The following is a 24,279-nucleotide window of genomic DNA, read 5'->3' as shown; positions in this document are numbered from 1 at the left end:
TGCAAAGAAGGGAGGAAGCTCAGTTAAACAGGCCATTTGAAACTTCCCTGTGGATTCTCTGGAAAAGCAGGCCCAGAGGCTGGTGAAGGCCCTCCTTGCAGGTAGGTGCTGGAGAATTTTTTCAGGGGAGGAGGAGAGGGGATGAAAGGGAACAGAAATGGGCTTATTCAAGCAACGACAGAGGCAAAAAAGCAGAGACGTATCTTAAGTCATGTGGGCAAGGCCTCTGCTTCTCACTGCTCCCCTCACTTCCTCTGTGGCTAGATCCTACACACAACCCTGGAGACTCTTCTACTTCCCCCTCAGAGGCTCTCTAAAGAGGAAAAGCACTGGTACAGGTCAAGAGCCAGGAGAGTATCACTGGAAAGGAACGAGCTTAGGAAAGGGCATCAGCAGCATTTCCTGGTCGCTTCTCCTCAATGAAACATGCATCGTTACAACATGCCCATGGAAGTGCCGATAAACAGCACAGGTGGCACAACATGGCGCAAAACGAACCCCTCCTGGCACCGACAGTGCAGCAGGACCTGGATTCAAGGTGATGCTGCATTTTGTACTTCACATCCCTTTCAATGACCACATCACTGAGGGTCCGGATATACCACAACTGTCAAGACCAGGTCTGTTCTGGGGCAGTTTTCTAAACCAAAGTCCCCAGCGGCAAAAGAACCTCCAGGTACGAGCATCATGCTTCTGACCCTCGTGCCAACTGCTCCCCATAGCCTCCCACAGCCAGTCTTTGGAGGATACAGGCAGTGAAATAATGCTGCAGCTCAGACTGTTCTTGAACGTTGGCCAGCAGAGGTAGAGGCACCTGGAACACCATGCACATGAGACCAACAACCCACACCCTCCACTGAATTACCTTGAATGAACTCCCTTATCTTCTTCTCTTTGCTTTCCAGTAACAGCCTCACACAGACTGTGGTGAAGTATCTGTTGGCCACTTCCTTATCACGCAGAACCCTCTGCAGCAGCCGCTCCAGGTGTGCCTGCGTGGTCTGCAGGCCTTGGCGACAGCGAGTCAAATAAGCAATGTACGGAGCCCTTTTCCTGAGGGGAAACAGCACCAACAAGGTGACCCTGGCTCTCCAGGCCTGATCACAGCATGACATGGGAGAAGCCCTCAGACTGCCCTTATGAACGCCACCTTTCATACAGCCTCCTGCGTAGCATCTTGGACCAGGCAGCTGTCCCTGCTCCAACACTGGGCTCACTGCCTGCACAGCCCTCCCACTCCCAGGAGCCAGACCGCAGCAGCATTTGAAGGCAGGCGTGCCGTGCGTCAGCGCAGAACAGCCCCTGCTGTGCTGGCTGAACAGCAGCTTATTACTAGCTACGTGGATTTACTGTTCAAGCCTTTTGTGGCTCTTTTGGAGGAAGACAAGGCAACTGCACCACTTGGTGGGAAAGCGAAGCAGAACCTGGCCGGGTATAAGACAAATCAAGTGGGCCACTCCCAATGCACTAATGGGCAGAAACAAACCTTCACTTAGACCATGCTTATCAAGGAGAAACAGAACAAGGTACCTGTAGTCCTCTGCAATGGAAGCCAGCAGCTTCCGACAGGTCCGGTTATCAAAGCGGCTTACACACCGCATGGTCTCCTGCAGTTGGGCCATCAAGTTCTTGTCTTGCAGGTTAATGGCTTCAGCTAGCTGAACTTTCAAGAAGCATACGATTTCATTGTCTGAGCAGAGAGAAGACAGACCAGTTACTCGACTGCCTACATGGCTTTTCCTACTAAATGGAAAAGAGGAGAGGAAGTGCCCTGGATCTGAAGGAACCATGTGGAAAACTGACTCATGTGCAGCTTTAAACCCACGGTATTTCTGTGCAGCATGCTCTGCTTTGTTTTGTGCATCTCAGTCTCCCAAGAACAGCCACCTCCAGAGTCCCTTCTACAGCATCGCCCTTTGGCTATGCTCCAACTTTGCAGAGGTACCTTGTTACAACACACTAAAGACTGGGATTGGCAAAGTGCTCACATGCGTGGGGAAAACAGCAGAAAACATGAAGATGATGGCAGGAACAGGAAAAGGCACAATGAGAGGTTTCCAAAAAGTTCTGCAACACAGAGAGGAGCAGAATGAAATATTCAGCATGCAAGTGTCAGCACATTCATGAAAAGGGGTTTACCCTCAGGGTCCGTGTGGTCTGGTAGGCCGTTTCTTGTTGAATGGCTCAGCATAGGAAAGGCAACAGAATCAGCTGAACAGAGCGCCAGTCGCAATTTCTTCTTTGCATCCCTAGAGAGAACAAAAGGCTGTTTCCTTAGATACGCAGCTGATCAGACCACTCCCTTTGCAAGGACAAGTCCTCACGTTTTTAAATCAGCCCATCTAAAAGCTATTCCATGCAACTTCCATGCACTGTGGGGAAAGACACTAGAGGTTACCCTCTCAAGTTTCTTCCAGCCCACTACCACCGACCCCTTTTGCTGTTCCGCTTAGTTCACGTCTCCAAGGAAACTGCGCCCATTTAAATGGTATCCGCATAAGGCTTGACTTTGCTCCTGCAAGGTGATGGCCTCAATGACACTCAAGTCACTAGAATGTAACTTGTACAGAAATTAACCCAGGCTGATTTTGTTTTCCTTTCTGCCTTTCATAACGGAAAGGAATGCCTTCTTTCCAGTAACGTTTATGCAGGTGAATGGTATCAGCTTGGCAACAACTGATAATAGTGGTCTCCTTCCTTCGCCAGGGGACCTTACCCAATTGCTATGGCTGTGTTTCACCCAGGTCTGGAGATGCTATTCATAGAGCTCACTGCTCACAGTCACGAACGCTGGCCTTTGCACCGAGCCTGCCATGATTGCTAACTGCTTGAGGTAACTCCCAACTGGATGACATTTGTCTTTCTGTCTGTCTGCCTTCTGAACAATTCCAAGCCTCAGGGGATTTTCTAGGCATCCACTGGCAGAACCCAATGATTTCAGAGTCAATGAGAAAACAAGAAAAAACTTGATTTCCACTAATCACGCCCACAGAATGCCTACTTAGTGCTGTATGCAGAGGAATCTCCGTGTGCCTGTACAGCAAAGCCCGTGTACGGCACTGCTGTCTCGCTAAGCCTACTGCTTGTTCTTAGCACCAAAGGGCTTTGAGTTCCAACATGCAAGAGTGGTTTTTTACCAACACTGCAGTACCGCATCAGGGAGGCTGAGTGGTACACTAGAAAAGCATCTCTGCAATAAAGGAGCTCCTAGGACCTTCTAGTTATGTAGGCATCAGCTCAGAATTGATTAGGCTGCCCAAAAGCTGCTTCAGTGCAGGCTGCTGACCTAGAAGCCACGGGAATTTTCCCCAAATCAGCACCCTGAGCAGTCGTGCCCCCTCGTACAGCTAACAGTGCAGTTTGATGCGTAATGTTCAATTATTTCTACACTAGACCTGCATCGTGTCAGGCAGCCCAGAAGTCTGGGATCTTCGTTTCCACACTCACCAGTAACTCAAATCAATCCCTTCAGTATACCTGCATCCACATATCGTGGAAGAAGTTTTCATTGAGTTTTAGTCATGATGGTTTATACGCAGCAGTAAATGAAGTCAAGTTACTTCCTTCCAAAGTTAATTGAAATAAATATAAGTGGGAAGGTTTGTCACAGCAGGTTCAAAAACTGGGGGTAAAAAACTGAAGAGAAATCTGGAACACAAACTCCAGGTGAGATAGTGGAGCCAGCTAGGCATGCTTGTGATGCACAACAGTAACACAGGCCTCACATCATGGGACAGGGAACCAGTCTTCCTTCCCACAGCACCAGTGGAACTGGACTTTGGACAGGGTGTTCAGTACTGGGCCAGTCATTTCCCAAGAAACAGGAAAAGCTCAGAGTGGAGCAACAGAAACGATTCAGGAACTGGAATGCTTGGCAAGGAAAAGATCTAGAAAGGAGGACAATTATGTGGCATAGTAAGAAGTATAAGTGGGAGGAATATTGTGGAATTAAAATATGGAAATATAGGTTGAACATCAGGAAATGAGCAAATGCTAGCCTGAAAAACAGCCTGAAGCTGGAAATCCTGTCATTTGCGATGTTAAAACTATATCCGACTAAAATATCTGGTACTGCACAACTGGAAACAATCCCACGCTGCACCAGGGAAACTGATTATTTTCTACCAATCAGATTCAGGATGCCTACAGGACACCAGTTCTCCTACAGACCCAGCAAATGGCTTTGGCTTTTATCTTAATATGAACCCACAAACATTAGATACACAAGCACTGCATTTACCTGTAGGAGAAAGCAGAGCCCTGGGGCTGGGCCACTTGGCTTGCAGAATCAGGGAGGTCATCTGCTGACATATTCTGCAGGGCTTCATCACGTGGCGAGTCATGCATACTTTCACCATCCCCCATGGCCTCTATGCAAACACAAACACACTGCTCGATTCCAGCAGCCAGACAGTCTAGTACCCTACTGTTGGCTTTTCCTCGTCCCTAACTTCTGAGAAGAATGAGCAAGTTGTACAGACAAGATGCATCGACTGATCACTCAATCAAAAGACTGGTCTAGTGCTTCTGAAAAAATGCATTTAAACTAAGCAATGTAAAATTCACTTCCAGAAGAATCTGTATGATTTGTTAGAAGAGATCAATGTACTTTTACTGCATCCTGGTTCTTACAAGATAGCAAAAAGCACCAGCTAATAGGTTGCTAGCACACAGCAATTCCAGCAAAAAGCAAAGAGGTGTCCCTGCAGATAATGCCTTTCCACTTCCCTGACTGAAAACCTGGGGCAGTAGGGCTGGGCCCTTACCTGTGCTGTCATAATTGACTATGGCTCCTTCGCTGGGGCTGGTTCGTTTGATAGCGTTCCTGTACTTGTCCAGGATATCCTCTGCCGCCTGCGCCTGTGCACTTAGCCTGGGGCTGGGATCATCTGAGAAGGCAAGGAGAATGGAAGGGGAATTATCCCTGCTAAATGAAAATACTGCAGAAGCATAAGACCCATTACTCCTTGAAGTCTACAGAGAGTGCGCATAAAACCGTTGCGTTTAGACACATCATTCTAGCTCCTCTTTCATTTCACTGATACAGAAACAACCAATTTCTTCTTGGGTTTGTATGCTCGGCTGAAACCTAGAACAGCTGCTTCCTCTAGGAAAGTACAAGGCAGAAGACGGCCACGCTGAAAAGGAGCATGACGCAAGACCCCTGATGTAGCTATGCCACCCCTGTAAGAACCAGCAGGAGAAAAACTATTCTATTTTTATGGTTTTTTACATTAACTTTGTGCCGCAACCTCAAGCTTCAGCTCATTAGAATTTCAGCAGCAATTGTAGAAGCACCGCCGCAGCCACCCCAAACCTGATCTACGGTCTGAGCAAGGAGCCCGTGAAGGCAAAGTAAGAACAGAGGCTGACCCAGGATTCCAGGTCATGACTGAATGACAGGCAGAAGCTAACAAAGCAGGGGACAGCAGACAAATCTTCTTCAGGACCAGGGACCAACTCTGATACAACCGACGCTGTTAGAGTCTAATTCTGAACATCAGAAAATCAACCCTAGCTGAAGGAGTTAGGAAGCAGTATCATTGACAAACCTGTAAGAGCAGAGAATCTGTCTGGCATCAAGTCATCTTTGTCTTTTTCTTGCTTTTCTTTTTTTCTAAACGGAATAGGTGCTGGAAATGAGAGGAAATCAGTATAAGAAATGTTGTCTGTGGAGGCAGCGACAGCCCTCATAGAAATAAAACCGCTTTCAGAAACTGCCTACCAGCATTTAACATCAAACCGTCTCAGCGAAGAGCCAGCCTACCTGCAGGTTGAACAGGCAACCTACTACAGGCTGCACCCTTCTCGGCTCCTACTCTAAATCAGACAGCCACCCTCCAAAGCAGCCTTGAAGAACCTGACTCCTGGCTGGACCATTCATGTGGCCAGTGCAAGAGTTCACAGATTTATTCCAGCCATTTGTCCAAAGGTTTGAGTCACCGCAGTGTCAGTGTGCAGTCAACAAATAGCCAAATGCACAAGACCCAACTTAAGCCTCTTCTGACCTGGACTTCTACACAGTTCTGCTTTTGTCTCCCTCCTCTGGATTGTAATACTTTCCTCAGCTTCACTGCGTTACTTGTACATCTGCTAAAGAAAGAACCTCCACTTCCAAGGAGGAAAAATAACTTCAGTGATCTTTTAAACCAAGTCCAGCCAGCAGATCTTTGACCCTCTGGTACCGGACTGTAGTAAGTAATCAGAACAACCTGAGTAATACAATGAGTGGGGGAGGGCACAACTATTACTGCCTAGGCTGCTACAAACCTTGCCCTGGTTACCTATTGAACCTGCTCAGCATACAATTAACAACTGGAAACTATCACAAACATTTCCCATACAACTCAAAATGAACGTCTGTTGAAAGCAGCACGCACTGTTACTGAAGTGCCACAATGACTTTACCCTTGGGCATTGCCGAAACAAAACGTTTCCTCCACCAGGGCTTGTTCCTGTCCGATTTCTCATCGTCGCTATCTTTCCGTTCTTCTATCTGTAGGGAAAGTCAGGTTTCAGTCCATGTTGCATTTAAATCATCAAGCACTTTTTGCAATTGGAAAATAAAAGACTGAAAAACGTTTCTTTGACACCAAGTACAGCATCCACACCAGCTGAACAAGCAGCAGTGTACAAGAGCCATTGCATGCCTGTGCCTGATACTCTAAGTCCTCCTTTGGAGGGATGCTTATAGCTCAGGTGTCACCTATTTATCCTGGGCTACAAGAATTCAGAAGGGAAAGTACTTTATTTAATGGCCTAAAAACAGGCAAGATTTTTCTCAGCTTATCAAAGCATTCCCAGTTGCTAACCTCTGCTTTGAGGTTCATTGTGGGCCCCTGCTACTGCAACAGTTAAAAAAAAAAAAAGGGGGGGGGGAGGGAGGAGGGACAGGACACACCTCATCCATTTGAGCTATTTGATTAGCTTGGACTGTGTGGAGGTGGCCTACAGCATGCCTTCAAAAGGTGACACACCTGCCCGGTTGCTCCCTTAAGCACAGTAAGCACCACATCGCACTAGGCATTCTAGCTTAAAAACAACATGCTAGAAAGATACCAAAAACCCAACTCAGCAGGCTAGGAAAAAAAAGCCTCACCTCTCCTCTGGAGGAGTCTTTGCTGGGTGATGAAGAGGAGGACTGAGGCGCAGCCAAAATAGCTACTCCACAGCTGTGGTTGGTGGGAAGCTCCCTCTCTTCATTACCAGGCCGTCTGTTCCAGCCAGGATCGCTCATAGGCCTCCGCACAGAAGACACTATGTCAGAGCTCCGGCTGCGGACCAGCCTCTCGGGGTAGGAATGCCTCTGCTTGAACGCCTCCAGGTCAGTTGGAATTAAGATATGAGCGCCAAAGTTGGGTAGCCTGGCCTCATTACCTCCCATAGCTCCTTCCAGGATCGGGGGGTCTGGTGGTGGGTGAGAAGGCCTTCCATAGTGCACTTTAGGCCTAACCACTGCCAATGGACCTGCACCCAGGAAGAAAGAAAAAAATTAACTGCAGCATTAGATTGCAGGTGATTGCTCATCAGTGTAGCACTTAACTAGAGAAGTGCAGAGCAAGTCAAAAGCTTTTAAAGGTACGGATCTTAAAACAAGTCTTGCCCACTCTTTACAATATACCTTCGTTTGATGACAGGGGATCAAACAGCGCCAGCAAAGAATCCGTTTGAGAAGGGGGAGAAGTCAATTGACTGGCTCCTGAAACGACATGCGAAGTGGGTCAGCATTACTCCCTGTTCACTAAGAGAGTCGCGAGGGCAGCACACTGAAAATGCACACCCACCAAAACAGAACAGGCAGGAGTGGTGTTCTTTTGCAAACAAACTTAATAAAGCTTGAAACGCTTGAAAAGGAACGGATGCAAAAGCACCTAATTAGCATTCTGAAAAGATCAAAGTCAGATTATTATAAAAACCTGCAATCAAGAGCATGGCGAGAGTTCCAAGTACAAGAGTGTGGACCGGACAGAGTTAGTAAGCAATGAACTTAGAATTAAGACTTGGGCCCCAGACAGCAGGTTAGGAACTCCCATTGGTCACAGAAAAGGATTTCAGAAAAAACAAATACGGGGAGAAGGTGAACTGTTTTTCATACACCAGACATACAACCTGTCAATGGAAAAGAACTAGGAAGGAAAAGTTAATTCTTTTTCTTGATGAGCTCTTGGCAACAGAAGTTCTCTTTCTCACTTCCTAGGCAGATGCCTTACTTACCATGAGCTGTTTCATCCATATCAGGACTTGTCACAGAATCTTTTCCACCAAAGTCAGAGCTACATTCAGATCGAAGGTCCTCAATCTTATTGGGGATATCCTCTGACGTGGCACTAATACCTTACAATAAGAAAAGGAGGGTCTGTAAGAGTCTGAGAGAAGAGGATGTCTTCAGATTCCTGCATACTTTTCCCACGACTGCTGCAATAACCTGGTGTGTTCTTGCTGCTAAGTCCCAAATGCTGAGCTCCTGACAGACAGCAGCTCGCCAGGTTTATTTGGCAGCATCTTTTACTGGACCAACTGTATAGTTGGGAGAGATGTTGGAAAAACTTTCGGGCACCAAGTGCCCTTCTTCAGGGCTGGGGAAGAAGCATGTGCAGCCTAAGCTAAACACCAAGTAACACAAGGGCTTGTGTTAACTTCACATGTAAAAGGAAGCAGGCACAGGAGTAGCAGCTAGACTTTCTTGGAAGAGAGCCCCAACTCTGGGATGGAGTTTTGCTTCAATAAAGATTTGTAACCTTTTACTTGCATCTTTTTCTTCACACACTGAAAAAGATCCTAGGATACACTCTGATGTTATGAGGCCTCTTATGGGACCATGGATCACGTTCAGATTGGCTGGTTTGTACAAATCTAGGATTTGAAATGTAAATGAGGTGTCGGGGCAGACCAGAGAGGTGGGCCACACAAGGTGGAACGAGTAAACTGGAGACCAGTGTCCGTGACCTGATGTTCTTAAATTCAGCCTTCTACTACTAGTCCCTGCTCCTGTCTGACAGCCCCCTCGGGCAGGAGGAAGAGCAGGGGGTACAAACACAAACAGCAACGTTCTGGAGAGCGAACTTCAATATGGCTCTACAACTAACACGCATGGCAGAGCCCGCACCGCTCATCTCCTAGCAAGGCAATAGTTGTTCCTGGAAATACAGACACACCTGACACGACGCTGAGGCCTGGTGTACTGGGACGAGAACTGACCTCCCTCACATCCGTGTCATCGGAGGTGCTGCCCAGCCCAGAACAGCTTTCCAGCTCCTGTAGTCTCTCTTCCTGCTTTAGGTCTGTGGCCTCTACATAGGGAAAAAGCACAGTACTTCCTGATACCACAGGCTCTGGAAACTCTCAGACAGAAGAGCACATGGGAATTTGGATCTTAACACAATACGCTGCCGGCTTTCTGGAACGGTAACACAACTGTCACCAGCTTCACTGCTGCACAGCAGGCGGGACAGTACACACACTCCTTTATCCACATGGATGTTGTCACATCTGTGCTTTCACTCACAAACACATTATTTTGTTTCCTAGCCACAGGTGATGGATTGCAGACCAGGGGGACCCGGGGAGGATGGGGACAACCAGGCATGTCCAATGGAAGCTGGTCTCACCTGTTCTCAAAGGCAGGGGATTCCACCACCTCCCTAAGCAGTCTCCCCCCCCCCCCCCCCCCCCGTACCACTCTCCCCTTCTCCCTAGAAAGCCTTTCCAACACACAATCTAAATCATATTTACTACAAAATTAAGCAGATATCTTCTCAACTTAATCCAACTGTATTTCAATAGTTTGCTTTTGACAATATCTGAAGCCAAGCTAAGGCCAATACGTATCAGAGCTACAGCTTCCCCTTATCTGTTAGTCTAACTGTCACGAAAAGCAAGAAGTGAAGCTGATGAGACACAGGGCTCTTGACAAGTCCACACTAGCTGTTTCTTCACCTTACTATCCTTTATGTGCTTTTAAATAAATTGTTTAATAATTTGTTCTGGTGTCTCTTTGGATATTGGACACAGTGTAACTGGCCTATAATTCCCTCAGTCTTTCTGTTTCCCTGGTTTTTTAAAGGTATGCATCATTTGTCCTCCGAGCACCTGGGGACTCCCCCATGCTTCATGAGTTCTCAAAGATGATCACTCCTTATTCATAAATTGCTTAGGCTAATCCCTTTAGTATGTAAAAAATGGGTTTGACAAATAACTTGCTCTTTATCCTGTTCTGTTCTGACCGCACTCCTATTGTATTGTTATAATTAGTTTTAACTACCTGGTTAACCTTTTTTGTGAAGACTGAAGCAAAAGATAACAGCAGCTTTCTCTATCCCACCTTTTGCTTGTTCTCCTTCTTCGTGAGGTCTGGGCCTGTGCTTTCCTTTGTATTCCCTTTCTTCTCATGTATTTATAGAACCTTTTCTTGCTACATTTTGCGTCCCCTTCCTAGTTGTAACTACCTTGATGCCTTTGCCTTTCTGATTGTACCTCTCCATGCCTATGCTATTCCTTTATACTCCCACTTAGTCCTGTGCCTTTGTTCCCACTTCTGATTTAAGTCCTTAAAGAGCTCGATTCAGCCATAATGGTCTCCTACTGTGCTTCCTATCTTTCCTGCCCATCAAGACAGTCCGCTGTTAAGCCTTTAATACAGCCCCTTTCAATGACTGCCAGCTCACTTGTGTCCCTTCATCTCTTAAATTAGCTTTCCAAGGGAGAACCTGGTGGGCAGGGTTTCAATTTGATGAAGTCAAGTTTTTTTTTAAATCCATTACCCACATTCTGCTGCTCTCCCCTCTCTTCAGCTACAGAACTCTATCCTTCTACAGCTGCTTGCAGCTAAATTGCTTTTCACCTTCAGTTTTTCAGCCAACCCTCCTTACTGGTCAGAAACAAAAAGTTAAAGCAGTTGCTCTTCTGGTAGATTTGTTCCCCTTTGAAAAAAAAGTTATTTTCAAACACATTCCAAGGACTTTATGAGCTGTGACCTGTTGTATTGCTCTTCCAACATACAGCCAGGCAACTGAAGTCCCTCCCTCATTACCACAGATCTTGGCCTTTAGATGTTCCTGTAGTTTCTCCAAAAAGGCCACATTCTCTTCCTGATTCATCTATAGTGGAAGATGTGTAGTTGAACAGTTCTTTTAGAACACAGCCAGAGAACCACCCCAGTCATACAAGATCTTCTCTTGTGCTCTTGGACACTAAGACAGAGTTATGAAAATAACTACTTCTGTCTGCAACAGTAAACTGAGTCCCTCTGCCCACATTCGACTTTCCCCAGAACACCAGAGAACATCTGCTATCCCCCTGGCCAGCACTCACTCTTCTGCTGCCTTACCATGTGCTCCTAATGCCAACAGGAGAGCAAAAAACCCAGCTTTTTATTGCAATGTGAGTATCTGTTTGGTATCTGTAACCACCATGCCAATTAATCTTAAAGACCCCTCCCCCCCAACAGCTGTAAAGAATGACACCCAAATACTACAGGCTCTCCTCATTTTATTTTTAAATACGCTGTCACCACTGCTTAAAAGTGGACCATCATATAATTATTAACTGTTTGGCATGTGCGGACTTTGGACTGGACACCAAGGTAACATTTGCACATTTTGGGGCAATGCATGCGAAACACTTCTCCAAACAAAGGCACAGAAAAGGACTTTTCAGTTCATGTTACAGAGCAGCCCAAGGATGAGGCGCAGGATTCTCACCTGAATCACTTGGCAGCACTTCCACACTCCAGGCCTCACTGGTGGTTTCCGAAATGGTTGAACCTGTGCAGGGATCAAGCAGCACGGATCCCGAACCTGGCAAACACAGCAAGCTGCCCAGCATACTCTCTGCGGCTGCACGTGAACAAGCAAGGGGGAGCAAAGGGTTAGGCAGGGATGATAAGAAAGGGGAGAGCAAACAGATCATTCATATCCTGCATTAAGCAGTGATGGGGGTCACAAAAACAGATTAAAAGACAGGAAAGCCACCGCTAGAAGCATAGGATGGGTCTGAAGTTGTCCTACAAAACAGTGCATGTTTAACAATGCAGGTGTCAGATCCTTTACAGATGCAGATTTACAGATGCTCTCGCCCTGCTGCTGTGACAAGCTGAAGGAAGTTTGCTGCCCTTGATGTGCTCCCCCACCCGTTACCTGCAATCTCTTGCAAACGGTCTTCATCAATATTTGGATCGAAGTCACTGCCCAAGACGTCCGTGCTCCAGGTCTCGCTCACAGTTTCTGATATATCCCTATCATCAGTCAGTCCCATCATATCACGAATTTCAAACTTACGGAGCTTGTCATCAAGATTATCTTGAGTCGTGGCTGTAAAAATAAAAAGTTTTTACAGTTTTTTGAAAAAGTCTTCTCCAATTTCCTCTAATGAAAAGTGTACAACAAACTAGCGCGCACGTTACAGAGAGAAAGAGCCGAGTGTCTGGTAACAAGAGATTTAAGTAACTAGGGAAAGTGCAGCACTTTGAATACCCTAATCATTGTAATTATCATTAAATACATGCTGTATGACAACACTGAGTCACAGTTGAGAAATAAAGAGGAAAAATTCAAAATGTACAAGTATTGGCCCACAAGGAGTCAAGAAGTTATGGAGGCCACCTACAACCACAAATGGAGAAAGGAAGAACTGAACTGGGAGTAATGGGATAATACGAATCTGAATTTTGGCCAGAATATCATCAACGCCTGGCTAACCAAGTGAGATAGAAGTTTCTGGAATAATCTTGTCAAGGAAAGAAGTTAATTTTCTATCAGTTAAGGGACTTAAAACCGGAGAGGACAGAGTCCTTTGTGCAAGTTTATTTTCAGGAATCAACGAGGAATAGACCTAAATATTTTAACCTTTCCAGTCTCTACAGTTCGACAATCAGGGAAGAGAAAGCACCATCTACAAATGTTTCACTATAATGGCAGGGGTCTTAGAATACACCACACATTCGTTTCTCTAAGAACGGACACAACTTTGCTGTTGTTTTCCAATGAAACGTGAGATAGGCAAACACGTAAAACACACAGAGATGAAAAGCACTGCGTGCTTGAAAGCTCGTCTCCTCCAACACGGATGGTCTGATAAAAAAACAAAAACAACCCCCCCAAACATCCTTGCCTTTCAGTGTAGAAGAGCCATTTACCCATCTAACTCACTGCAGACGCGTCAGACTCCTAAGTCCACGTCTACAGCAGCACTCGTCACTTTGATTAGAATTTTAGCACCTGCCTTGTTCGTGTTCCAGCAGCTGCAGCGCTTCAACGCCATTGCTTCCAGACGGCCCTGCCCCAAGCTCCGAGACAGATTCTCCTTCCAGATCCAAAGACGACACAGAATTGGAACGATTTGAAGGACCTGTTGAAAATGGATTTTCCTGTTACTTGCATCTGCAAAGTCTTTTCCAAACTCAGAGTCTAAACAATAGAAGGTGCAACTTGTTATTCAAAACAAACTCCCAAGCTGTTCTCATTGCAAATTAGCCATTCGTGTTCAATACTGAACTTCTGGACTCAAATATCTGCCCCGATGAGAAATATGTTCAATACCAGCATTCAAATCACCTGGTAGAACTGAAACCAGAACACTCTGCATTTCGTGTAAATAGCATCTTACACGTTCAGTGCCACACAATACTAATTCTTCCACAAATACTTTACCACACGTTGGCATCTCGAAGTTAGCATGCTTCCTTTTACCAAATATTGAAACACAGCCTTTGCAATGATTTGTTCTCTCGTAATACCGTTTTAATGCGACAAAATAAGGAGAGAAATAAACTAATCATGGAAGGTAATGAAATAATGCATATTCGTGAGACATCTGAATAGTTCGTAGAAGCCTCTTTAAAACGCTGTTTGTTGTGTGTGATACCCAGGCAAAAGGAGCTGTTAGCAGCCTAGGAGACATTTTGAAACATACAGAAATTGTTGAAAATAGGATTAAATAGAAGTTTGGTCATTAGAAACTTTGAGGCATCTCAGAGTAGCATGATCCATGTTAGTGCACTTGTGGCAAAGATTTTATTTATTTATTTTTAAATATGCTGTCAATATTGAACTTGTTCCTCCTGGTCCAAATTATCCCCAGGCCCTTGGATGTCTATGTCAATCAAGAATATGTTTTATGCCTAAAAATGAAGACTAGCTTTTTTTTGGGGTGGGGGGAGGATACGATACAGACTTTAATGGCAAAGATGAGATGCTAATTTAACAGAGGCTCCTTTTATAATTAAAATCTGGCACACAAAACTTCTTCAATACTTAAGTAACCCTTCACCTTCAGATATTCCTTCCAGATTATCACTGCAGAGGGAAAAGCGCAAGGTTTTATCAGGTTTACCGTGGAGTTTGGTTTCATCAACAGGGACATCTCCTTGTCCTCCATCTGCAAGCTGCATGTTTAAGACCTGAGGGGTTGGGGGTGAGGGGTGTAGAGAAAAATAAATATTAATTGACCCAGGAAAGTGGTTTAAGTTTTATTTAACAGCGAGTCAAATCACACACATGATCAAGGATCATCTCTAGAATTTAATGAGCAAAAGCAATTTCCACCATCTCAAATTTAAAAAATATTCACATGAATCATGGCAGAGCCATTTTCTGCAAAGTCAAAGCCTGAAGAGGTTTTACAACAGGCAAAATGTAGGCATGCAGTAAATGATAATGGAATCACCACCTGACTTCACTTTCGCAGCACCATAATACTGTGGGGAAATTGCTAATTACAGCATGTTAACGGAAGGAGATCTGAATTACTGAGCAAGACAGCAATGCACTTCAAGGAAGTACGCCGCTTTCTCATTTCAATTACATATATGTCACGTCCTAGGTGAGTAGAGCTGGAAGGGACCTCAAGAGGTCATGCTATCTGCTCAAGGCAGGATCACCCCTGCCTAAACCATCCACCACAGTCAAGTGTCTGTCCAACCTGCTCTTAAAAACTTGCAAGGACGGCGATTCCACCACCTCTCTCCACAACCTGTTCCAATGCTTAAGCATCCCCAGTGAGATGGTTCTTCCCAACATCCAACCTACATTTCCCTTGCTGCAATCTGAGACCACTTCTTCCTGTCCTGTCCTCTGTGGCCACACAGAATAAACCATCACCATCCTCCATATAACCTCACTTCAATTCTTTCAAGACATCAATCCTCCCCCGCCATCTTCTCCTCTCCCCACTAAACAGTCCCAGTTCACAGCCTTTCCTCATAGATCATACTGCCCAGACCTCTACTCATTCTCAGTGCACTCCACTGGACTTTAATTTGTCTGTGCCTTTCGCCAAGCAGATAATGAGTGGATTACACATGGATAATATAATCCCGGTGCATTTGCTTTACGGGCTCGGATGCGACAACTGAAGTGAGCTCCCAACCCATATCGTGGAGCAACATTTCTCTAGGCTGGAGCTGTTAACTCTTCTTGTGCTAACACTGCCCCTCCTGCAATGATAGGTGATGCCGTTTCACTTCCATTCCAAATCCCATGTTTCAGGAGTCTGTAACTGGGACATGCAATGCAGCACTTGCATGCCACCCACAATTAGGGAGGAAAATGCATAGGTCACAAACTGACAGAAGCACTCCTCCCTGTTTGGTCTGGGTCTACTGTTTGGGTGACTTCTACAATCCCTAAATGTGGTGAAACAGATGAAGGGTTTAGCCCCAATTCTAGAACACCTTGCTTTAGTTTGTGACACCACCTAAGTATTATTTCACAGTTTAAGAAATGCAGAGTGTATGTTTGCAAAACAGGCCTTGTATCTGGCAACGTGTGCATACCTCATTTTCTGACATCATACCCGGAGTAATCTGTGGGCCTGTCCCCAGAGAAATCACCAGCACCTCTTCTGGCTGGACTTCTGGGATGGTCTCCTGGGAGGATCCCTCATGGTCTCCGTGCTGGTCCATCTGAATGTTTGTTCTGCTTCTGCTTCGAGTCGCTGATGACATTTTAAAAAATAAACATTGAAACTCTCATAGCACTAAGAGGCAAAACACAGTCTCAGCTGGCTCTGCTGATGCCAGAGAGATCCCGAAGCACAGAGTCAGGTGTGCAGGTCACAGAACGGACAAAATGCAATGAACAGCTTGCAACTACATTTTTGAGAGGTGGAAACTGAAACTGGGACATGTGAGATGTAGGTATTTCAAGACCAAGCTATGGAAACATATCCGACTCAGGGTTTAAAGCGCATCCGTGTGCCAAGCCTCTTCCTTCACCCAGGGATGTCCCTGTTAAGGTGGCCAGAACAGCTCTTCTTTAAGCTATCTGCACTCACTTTTCCTCTCAAGACAGACTCCTGCTCCTTCTGTACCATTGCAAAGAGAACCCGAAGAAAAGCAGGTTCGTTCCCATGCTTGAGGAACTTCTGAACCAGTGCCTGGTTGTTCACCCCTCCCACAAGGCAGCTATATCAACTTCACCTCCTAAGCTGAAGGCACCTTTTATTTTGCATTAATATGCTGAAAAATTTTCTTGGTGCTTTTCAATGAGACTGGGATAGACAAGAGAGGAATGTCTGGGAAAAGGCATAACCTTGCATTTGTGTAAGGAAGCATTCAGTGCCCCTGGAAGGGCCTTTTGGAAATCAACAGGCCTAGAAACTTAAAAGCCCAACTGTTGCCAGTGAGGGGGGCTTGGGGTTCTTACAGATTAGGGCTCTGATCATAAACCATGTGGAAAGGGAGGGATTTCTTCAAAACACGGCTTGAGCCTCTCAACATGAGCATCCTGTCTGTAATTCCAAACAGGAATCCAATCAGACTGAGTCTGCACAAGCCTTTCTTTCATCAAGTACAAGCACTGACAACACCATTATAAGCTGTCTGGGGACCATGTTCTACTCTTTGTACATTGCCCCAAGCCCCAGACCTTCCTGGGGACTGGAGGAGAGCTTCTCCACTACAAATAAATGCAAGTTGTTTGGCGTTCTCTAGCAAACACTCTCAACTATGTCAGGTATCAGCGATAACTACTCAACACACTTCAGCTGCTGCCCTTTCTAAGTGCCTATGATAATCGGCAGAGAATTCATGGGAGACGCTCCCCTGTCACTGGCAGGGGAGGCACCCTGGCACCAGGTCAGGGAATGCTGTTGAGACAGCTGCTTCAACAACATGGTCTTTTAAAAACCCTCCTAGCCAAAGATACCATACTGTGAAGAAACCAAGGCCCCGAGTCCAGGGTGGTGCTCAGCACCTCCCAGTGCAGCCAAGAGAAGCAGCCGGGGCACAGCACCACGCCAGGTCGGGCTGCAAAGCAGCACTACTGAAGGCTTTCAGAGGTCTGAGAAGTCACCTGTTCTTTAAAGGGTTCGAAACAATCTCGGGCTTCCCTGGGGAAGTAATACTATGCGCAGATGGGTAACCCCCTTTTTGCCTCTCTAGGCAGCTGCTTGATAATTACTGTAAATGCATAAATGAAACAGGAAGTCCCTTTAGGCCCGTCCTTGGATGGTTCCTCTCTGTTCAGAGCAGCCACCAGCTACAGGAATAAAGCATTCAGAACAGCGGGGGACCACACCTTCCATCAGAGAGCTCCTTATCAAACAGCGCTGCAGGACGTTGCAGCAGGCTCCAGCTTCAGGCCCCAGTGTTACTTCATGGGGAAATGACAACACACTGCAGATGAACATGATTGTAGGATGGAATGATTCCTTAGTATTCCTAATACGGCTCCCCCGCACCCCAATCCTGACAGCCCACAGACAGAATCTGGAACCCAAGGCTCCTGAAAGATAGCAATGTGGGACCAGTTTCCTGAGGTGGAATATGGGAAGTGAGGCCAACTGGGCAAATCCGAACCTGTCAATGGGAAGCAATACTTCCAGGTTACTGCACTTCCAGCTACTTGCGCAAGCAGGAAGTAGCCCTCACCATGGACCAGAAGCCTTGATGCTCACAGCACAAAGTAAATCAGAGACATGCACACATAGCATGGTTTTATGACAGAAATAAAATTCATGGAGAGGACGAAGGGAAAGAGGGCAGTACCCACCAAACGGGGTGACTAGCGTTATGTGAGCTGAGAGATTGGTGGCAGAAGTGTCCCAGGCAGTCATGGCTGCCAACTGTTGTCCTGGGTTCCGACAGCATTAAAACGAAACAGAAATCAGGTTTTTGAACAGAAATATTTTCAGCTGTAAAATAAATGCAAGCAAGCCATCACTCTGGTAGTGTAAACCTAGAACAGTTCAAAAGTGGCATGAGGAGCTAGAGGTTAATGGGACACCAATGGCAGGCTTTCGTGATTGCCAGCTTCACTTTACTACTTCAAATGTTCTATTCTTCTCCAGTGTTACACATTAATACTAAATGCTATGTCCCAAGTCAGAGTCACATAGCACACACTAAAGCCAAGTGCAGTATTTTTGGATCCAGAGGGAAGAGTCACATTTTGGGATGGAATACCACTGAGCTGCAAAGAATCACGGTCCTGAAATTGCAGCCTTTGTGAAGAATGCACCACGGCTCGCTGGTGGGCACGTCACCGCAGAAAGCATGCACCCCCTCCTCCTCCATGTTGATGTTCCCAAAGTTCTGCCCTGTCCGTCCTGCCCTGACTGTCCACGCTCTCTGTGGCTCCCATCACTTTCCCCACAGCAATGTCGAATAGGTTTCTCCTCACCTGAATTTAACTTGCTCGGCACAAACTCCCATCTTTTCCCCTCTTCCAGCAGCTTCTCACAAATCTCCTGCTGCTCCCCTACACACTGAAGACTCCTCTCCCCTTGTTTCCAAGCCCGTTATCCTCACCACCACTGAAAGTCGTCTCCCTTCCTCCCATTCCAGGCAGCTTGTCAAATTCTGTGCTCATTCCTGATGGATCTAGAATGCCTAAAGCCAGCCCCGGTCCTCACCACAGGTGTCTTACCAGGCCTGTAGCATCTCCTTCCTCAGCCTCTCTCCCCGCTCTACAAGGCATAAGGGGCACTGTGAGCACCATCGGTCCTCTTGTCCTGACCACATCCTTCCCAGCCTCCACTTCACTGGTTCCTTCTTGCCACCTAAGACCCTGAATGTGTGTTCACTTCCTTGCCAGCATTCACAGGGCACTGCCCCTGCCTACATTTCACTTGTCAACTCCACTGCAGCTCATCGTGCCCAATCACCTGCTCACTCTAGTTGCCTTATTGCTCTGTGCACCTAGGATGACACTGCCTGCCTTCCCTTTCTGTCTTTAACCAAAACCCGTTTCTATCAGCTGCCTTCTCCAAGTGTTACCTCCTCACCTTCTGCCCTTGCTTTAGCTCAGCTCAAAAAAAAACTACCCATACTTTTTGCTGCTTGTACCTGATTCCCCTTCATCTCTGCTTCTCACTTCTTTTCTTTATACCATGTTTATCAAAGATAAACACAAAATTCTTTGGTGGAAGGACTTGACTATAACAAGGTACGGGAAAACATTGTAAACATATAAGTGTACAAGTGGCCTACGGGGCCTGCTCAAGAGTGACCCACCAAAAGTGTTGTCCTTATGTTCAGTCTGACTCTACAACACCTATAGTTACATATCAAATGGAGAAGTTGCAAAGAAATATGCCAAGAGCATCTTGGAGTGAAGCAGTGCTAGAGAAAACCTATCCAGGGAGCAGGACGTCTAATGCAAAAACCCCTCTCCCCCCCCGCCCCAAGAATTTTGCGAACCTTCTCACCTATAGGCAGTCTGTTTTTTTTGTTGGCTGGAGTGGTTGCCGGAGACAGTTGTGGGGTACTGTAAGGAGTCATTTCAAGGCTGCTGCTTTTCCCTGGTTTGTTCTGGGGTAAGTTTGCCAACAAGTTTTCCAGAGCCATCCGATCTTCCCTCAGCTGATCACTCAACATCACATTCCTCATAAAACCCACCTGCAAAAGTGAGGAGTGTCGGTAAAAACTAGGGAGGAAAACTACATAACTTATCACACCTACTGATTTATCTCTTAAGCACGTATGTGCAGGGCAAAAAAGTTACCCGTTGAATGAGTGCATTACCAGAGTAGTAAGTTGGCTGTATGTCACATAAATCACAGTACGGCTCAGCCCTTCCAGAAGGTTAACTGAGGACATAGGAGGGGTTTCCACTGCGCGCCCGTCAATCACGACATCCAGGAAAGCAGCAACACAGCTCTGCATGAAAAGACACTGCCTTTGTGAATGGCTTCACAATTTAAAACTACTGAAGAATGCAAGTTAAAGCAAGAGAGAGGCATGTGTATTATTTCTAAGGGGACATCAGTTTTGCTTCTCTTTTGTATGCCTACACAGCTAAACATGACATTACTGAATATCTTTTAAGCCACAGAAGTATAAAACCATGCAACCAAACTTAGAGCTCCCTTTGCTCCTTATCTACATCTGAAAGCATCTCTTACTAAGCAGACCTTGAATTCCTTACTGCTTACACTATCTTATCATTTCTGGCATCCCATGGAACCGTCTTAAACCACTTCCCAGTAACAAGCACCCCTTTAAATCGGCCTTCACCTCAGATACTTATTGAGCAAAGCTTACAAACAAAAAGAAAAAAGGGGCAAGCAGAGTCATTTGAAAATGCGCACCTCACTGCATGTTTGCTTAGAATTGCTACCAGTAGCAAGACAGACTGAAAGAAATCAGAGGAAAAACAACATTTCTTTGTAGTTGGTTTGTTTTGTGGATTTGACAACACATTACACAGTTAGTGTTACCATTTCCCTGCTATACTCAGGTTCCCCAGACTGTGGATCTTTCACACTAACAAAAAAACAAACCGTTTAACCAAGCACGAGCGCTATGGAAAACAAACAGGCAGACACTCGTCTCAGGAATAAGTCACAGTCCTCAACATACTTTTAATGATAAAGACTAGATCTGAAGTGAGCTGTGCCTCTTCAACTCAGATTAAGGGAACCTGGATTTAGCAGGGTAAGTCACTTGATATCTCCACTTCCAAAAGGACTATAGGCTGCTGTTTTTTAACACTTGCTCAAGTAGTAAGGAAATGTGTCTAGAAGTCAAGATTCCCGACGGCGAGCTGGTGCTCTAGATACTGTTCCCAGCTCTGCCACTAACCAGGTGTGTCTTAAAGAGCTTCCTTAAACCTGTGCCTTGGGTTACTGATCTATATAGCGGGCATAACACTTCCCCACTTCAGACCCGCTTGATTACCTGTAAAGTGCTTTGAGTTCCTCAGATGAGTGGGGCTATAAAAGGGCAGAGCATCAAAGACACGAGTAATATTTTGTAGTTTGAGTCTTACTTTGTCAAATTTACCAAGGTTGCTTTTCATGCGTGGATCTCCCTCTTCGGAGCCTGTCATTGCCAACTGCTGCAGAAGTCTCCCAACCTGAGAGGGGAAGAACAATTAGGGCAAACACTGAAGTGAAAGCAATACACACCACGATGGTAGAATTACAATGTAAGTATCGGGCAAGAAAGCACTCTATTTTCAGTGCACATAAAGCTTTCTACATATTACTTTTTGGGTAGCAATTCCTCTCACATTCTCAGTCCAGAGTCAACGGTCTGAATGGGAAGTTTCACAAAAAGCTTTTGCAGTTATCTAAACCTGAACAGCGTTTCAACTACTAAGAAGGTTTGGGACTTTTTTGCTTTCCCAAATCAAGGATTGCTTTGTTTGTAAAGTTCCATTTTCTATTCAGTGAGAACTGTATAATGGTGCCTTAGAAGAAAGATTTAACAAAGTCATCACACACACTTGCTTGAATGCTGCATGTTGAGCTAAGCGTTACTTTCATGTGATTCAAATACATGCTGGAGAATAATGCTCTGATTCTTCATACTAAATATAGCAGAAATGAAGGCTGAACCTCAGTTAATCTGAAAAGGGTGTTTGCATTTCACTAACATGTTGAAAAGCACACTCCTCTGATTACAGTTCTTTTTAATGTGCCACCAAATGTAAATCCTGTTACAATACCTGTGTGACACAAATAACTGTCTGTACGCCTGCTGCATTACATCATTAATAAGTGCCTTTTAGAAGAAATCAACTTTATAAAAAATAGCTTTACATTTCCTGAAGAGGCATACCGTTATGGCAGAGAGATCAATACTGGCATTTGTCATCTTATCAGACCCAGCAGGAACAGCAGAACTACCACACAGCAGTGGCATCAGAAAGTGGAGAGACTCAGAAGATCTGATAGAACACCTCATTTCTTTAGAGCGATAAAAAAAAGAAAAGAAAAGAAAAGAAAAAAAAATCATACCTGCATCAGGTTAAATCTTGCCACTTCATTTATCGGGGCATCAGAAATGATTCCATACTGCTCTGGGTTGACAACTGCTGGACAAATTAAGCAGGCTAGAAGAAGATCCGTGCACATTGCTCTCACCTCCCCAACCTCCAGCCTGTCTACACATGAGAGTGTTTTGTACATTTGGGACACAATCCATCTCAAACTATGTGGAAAGCAATACGTGTTCTGCTTGAGATAGCCAATGAATTTGTTCACCAGGGTTACGAGCTTGGCCTCATTGGAATCCACCATCTCTTGGACTTTCTGTCTGAACCTCTCTGTGCCTTTTTCCCCAAAGAGTTTTTCCTGCTGTGCCGGAGAGAACCGCTCAATCAGTTTGTTTTGATCAGTTTCTAGGTGATCTTCATCTTCAACTAGCAGCTGCATAATCGGCTCATGCAGTGTTGCAGTGAGGAAGAGTTTTGCAGAAAAGAGCCCTTCTGAAAAAAGTTTGAATAAAATGCTGAATGCACAGGTGCCTCTTCTCAGGAGCCGCCGGGGGTTGTCACTTTCCTTGAGCTCAAATTCAATCAAGTACCGTAAAACCTGGAGGAGATAGCTCTCATCCTCCTGCATGATGCAGTTGCCATAGATGGAGGTAAAGACGGTGTGGATAACACCCTGAGTGTTGTCCTGGTTGAGTTTCTCTCCAGCAACCAGACAGGAAGCAATAAGCCTAGGGTTTTCTCGAAGCCTGTTCAGGAATTCTCCGTAAGCAGTCTCTTGAAATCCCAACTGCTTGTACCCATCCACAAATTGTGTGTCCTCCAAGATCTTAGCATGTTGGCAGCACTCAGCAGGAGAGGCTTCAGCACTTCAAGGGAAAACAGTGTAATGAGTTAGATAATTTTGAATGGAAAAAAGCACTGAATCTGAACAATGGGGCTTTCTAACCCCATCCGCAGGAGTGGTAGCCTGCTGGACAAGGTATGGCATCCATTAAATTGAGAAACTGCTAAATGCAGGAACTACAGCTAAATTCAAGGCTTGTTCCTATAAATTCAAAATCAGAAGACATGCAGCCTGCCTATAGGGAATGGACACGTATATTTGGAGCAGTTTCCAAAAGGGAGCCAGGAGCAAAACAAGCGTAGCACAAACGGTGCAGCTTTAACCCTGCCTCATGCCCAGGTACACTGGAGATGGTTTTGCTATGTGTGCCTGCCTCCTGGCTTGTCCACAGGTAACAATTAGACAGCTACAGCTCCTGCCCTTTTGAAACCCTCTCCCCCTCTGAAACTGCTCCAAAGTGTACCTGTGTCCAACCCTGTGCAAAGACCACTTGAGCTACCAACGGCCATGTCACATTTAAAAGCAAACTTGAGGCAACACAGACTGAGGCAAGGCTTTAAAGCCATTGGCAGTTCTGTCATCGCAATCACCTTGAGCAGGCAACACACAAAGTTTGAGAAGTACAGTGGAGGTCTCAGGATTCACAAGAGCTCAGGAGATCAATTTTTCACAAAGCATTTGTCACCTTGTTATGATAAGTCTGTCCAAGTTAATCCTCTGCTGCTTGGAAATCCATGCTGTGCGGTACAGTTTTTCAGCAGTTTTCAATACGTCAGCATTGAGTCTCTGTATAAGTTGCTTTTCTGAGTTTACGTAGAGTCGCTCCTGCTTGAGGTGATGCGCCAAAGTGTGAATATCCAGCTTCACCATCTTTGAGAGCTACCAGACTACACGGTACTCACTGCAAAGACAAAAGGGCAGAACTGAATCCAGCAGGCATAAACTCATGTGCTTAACACATGATTTCAACGGTGAAAAATTATCAGAAACCTGGTAACAACACATCATAACCCACTAAGTGACAACTACTGTAGTTAGGACCTATGGCAACCTTCAGCATCTATGCAGCCCTATTCGTGCAGTATCTAACTACGTTTCCCAAATCCCAGGCTAGCATCCTGGTGACCTGGGTGCACTTCAGATGAATAATAAGGCGGCTTTGGTTGCTCACAGGCACTTTCAGGATTTGGTGACATCATTCAGGCTGTTCCAGGTACACGACAGATGCTTTCAATGTTGTATATCACTCAGGCGACACGCTTGAACTTGGAGGTGGGG

The 24,279-nt window shown here is 45.6% G+C and overlaps 1 protein-coding gene across 3 annotated transcripts in view; it reads right to left on the bottom strand.

Moving 5' to 3' along the window:
• Window positions 1-24,279, bottom strand: part of GAPVD1 (GTPase activating protein and VPS9 domains 1) — a 49,412-nt gene that overhangs the window by 6,098 nt on the left and 19,035 nt on the right. Inside the window, exons 2-22 of one of the 3 annotated variants that reach the window (XM_014603005.3) lie at window positions 23,687-23,902; window positions 22,180-23,023; window positions 21,207-21,293; window positions 19,961-20,095; window positions 19,645-19,834; window positions 15,770-15,930; window positions 14,266-14,395; window positions 13,219-13,344; window positions 12,135-12,308; window positions 11,700-11,834; window positions 9,156-9,290; window positions 8,215-8,334; window positions 7,622-7,699; window positions 7,100-7,467; window positions 6,409-6,496; window positions 5,553-5,633; window positions 4,767-4,889; window positions 4,241-4,370; window positions 2,140-2,249; window positions 1,531-1,690; window positions 866-1,053 (exon numbers count right to left, since the gene is read on the bottom strand). In XM_014603005.3, coding sequence (XP_014458491.2) covers window positions 866-1,053; window positions 1,531-1,690; window positions 2,140-2,249; window positions 4,241-4,370; window positions 4,767-4,889; window positions 5,553-5,633; window positions 6,409-6,496; window positions 7,100-7,467; window positions 7,622-7,699; window positions 8,215-8,334; window positions 9,156-9,290; window positions 11,700-11,834; window positions 12,135-12,308; window positions 13,219-13,344; window positions 14,266-14,395; window positions 15,770-15,930; window positions 19,645-19,834; window positions 19,961-20,095; window positions 21,207-21,293; window positions 22,180-23,023; window positions 23,687-23,871 — 3,748 coding nt within the window. In that variant the 5' untranslated portion in view covers window positions 23,872-23,902. Of the gene's footprint in view, window positions 1-865; window positions 1,054-1,530; window positions 1,691-2,139; window positions 2,250-4,240; window positions 4,371-4,766; window positions 4,890-5,552; window positions 5,634-6,408; window positions 6,497-7,099; window positions 7,468-7,621; window positions 7,700-8,214; window positions 8,335-9,155; window positions 9,291-11,699; window positions 11,835-12,134; window positions 12,309-13,218; window positions 13,345-14,265; window positions 14,396-15,769; window positions 15,931-19,644; window positions 19,835-19,960; window positions 20,096-21,206; window positions 21,294-22,179; window positions 23,024-23,686; window positions 23,903-24,279 lie in introns of those variants that run through there. The other 2 variants (XM_019495316.2, XM_059715754.1) reach the window with 2 other exon arrangements.

The sequence above is a fragment of the Alligator mississippiensis genome, chromosome 12 (genome assembly GCF_030867095.1).
Source record: "Alligator mississippiensis isolate rAllMis1 chromosome 12, rAllMis1, whole genome shotgun sequence".
NCBI classification, from domain to species: domain Eukaryota; kingdom Metazoa; phylum Chordata; order Crocodylia; family Alligatoridae; genus Alligator; species Alligator mississippiensis.
This window is presented reverse-complemented; position numbering and strand designations above follow the sequence as displayed.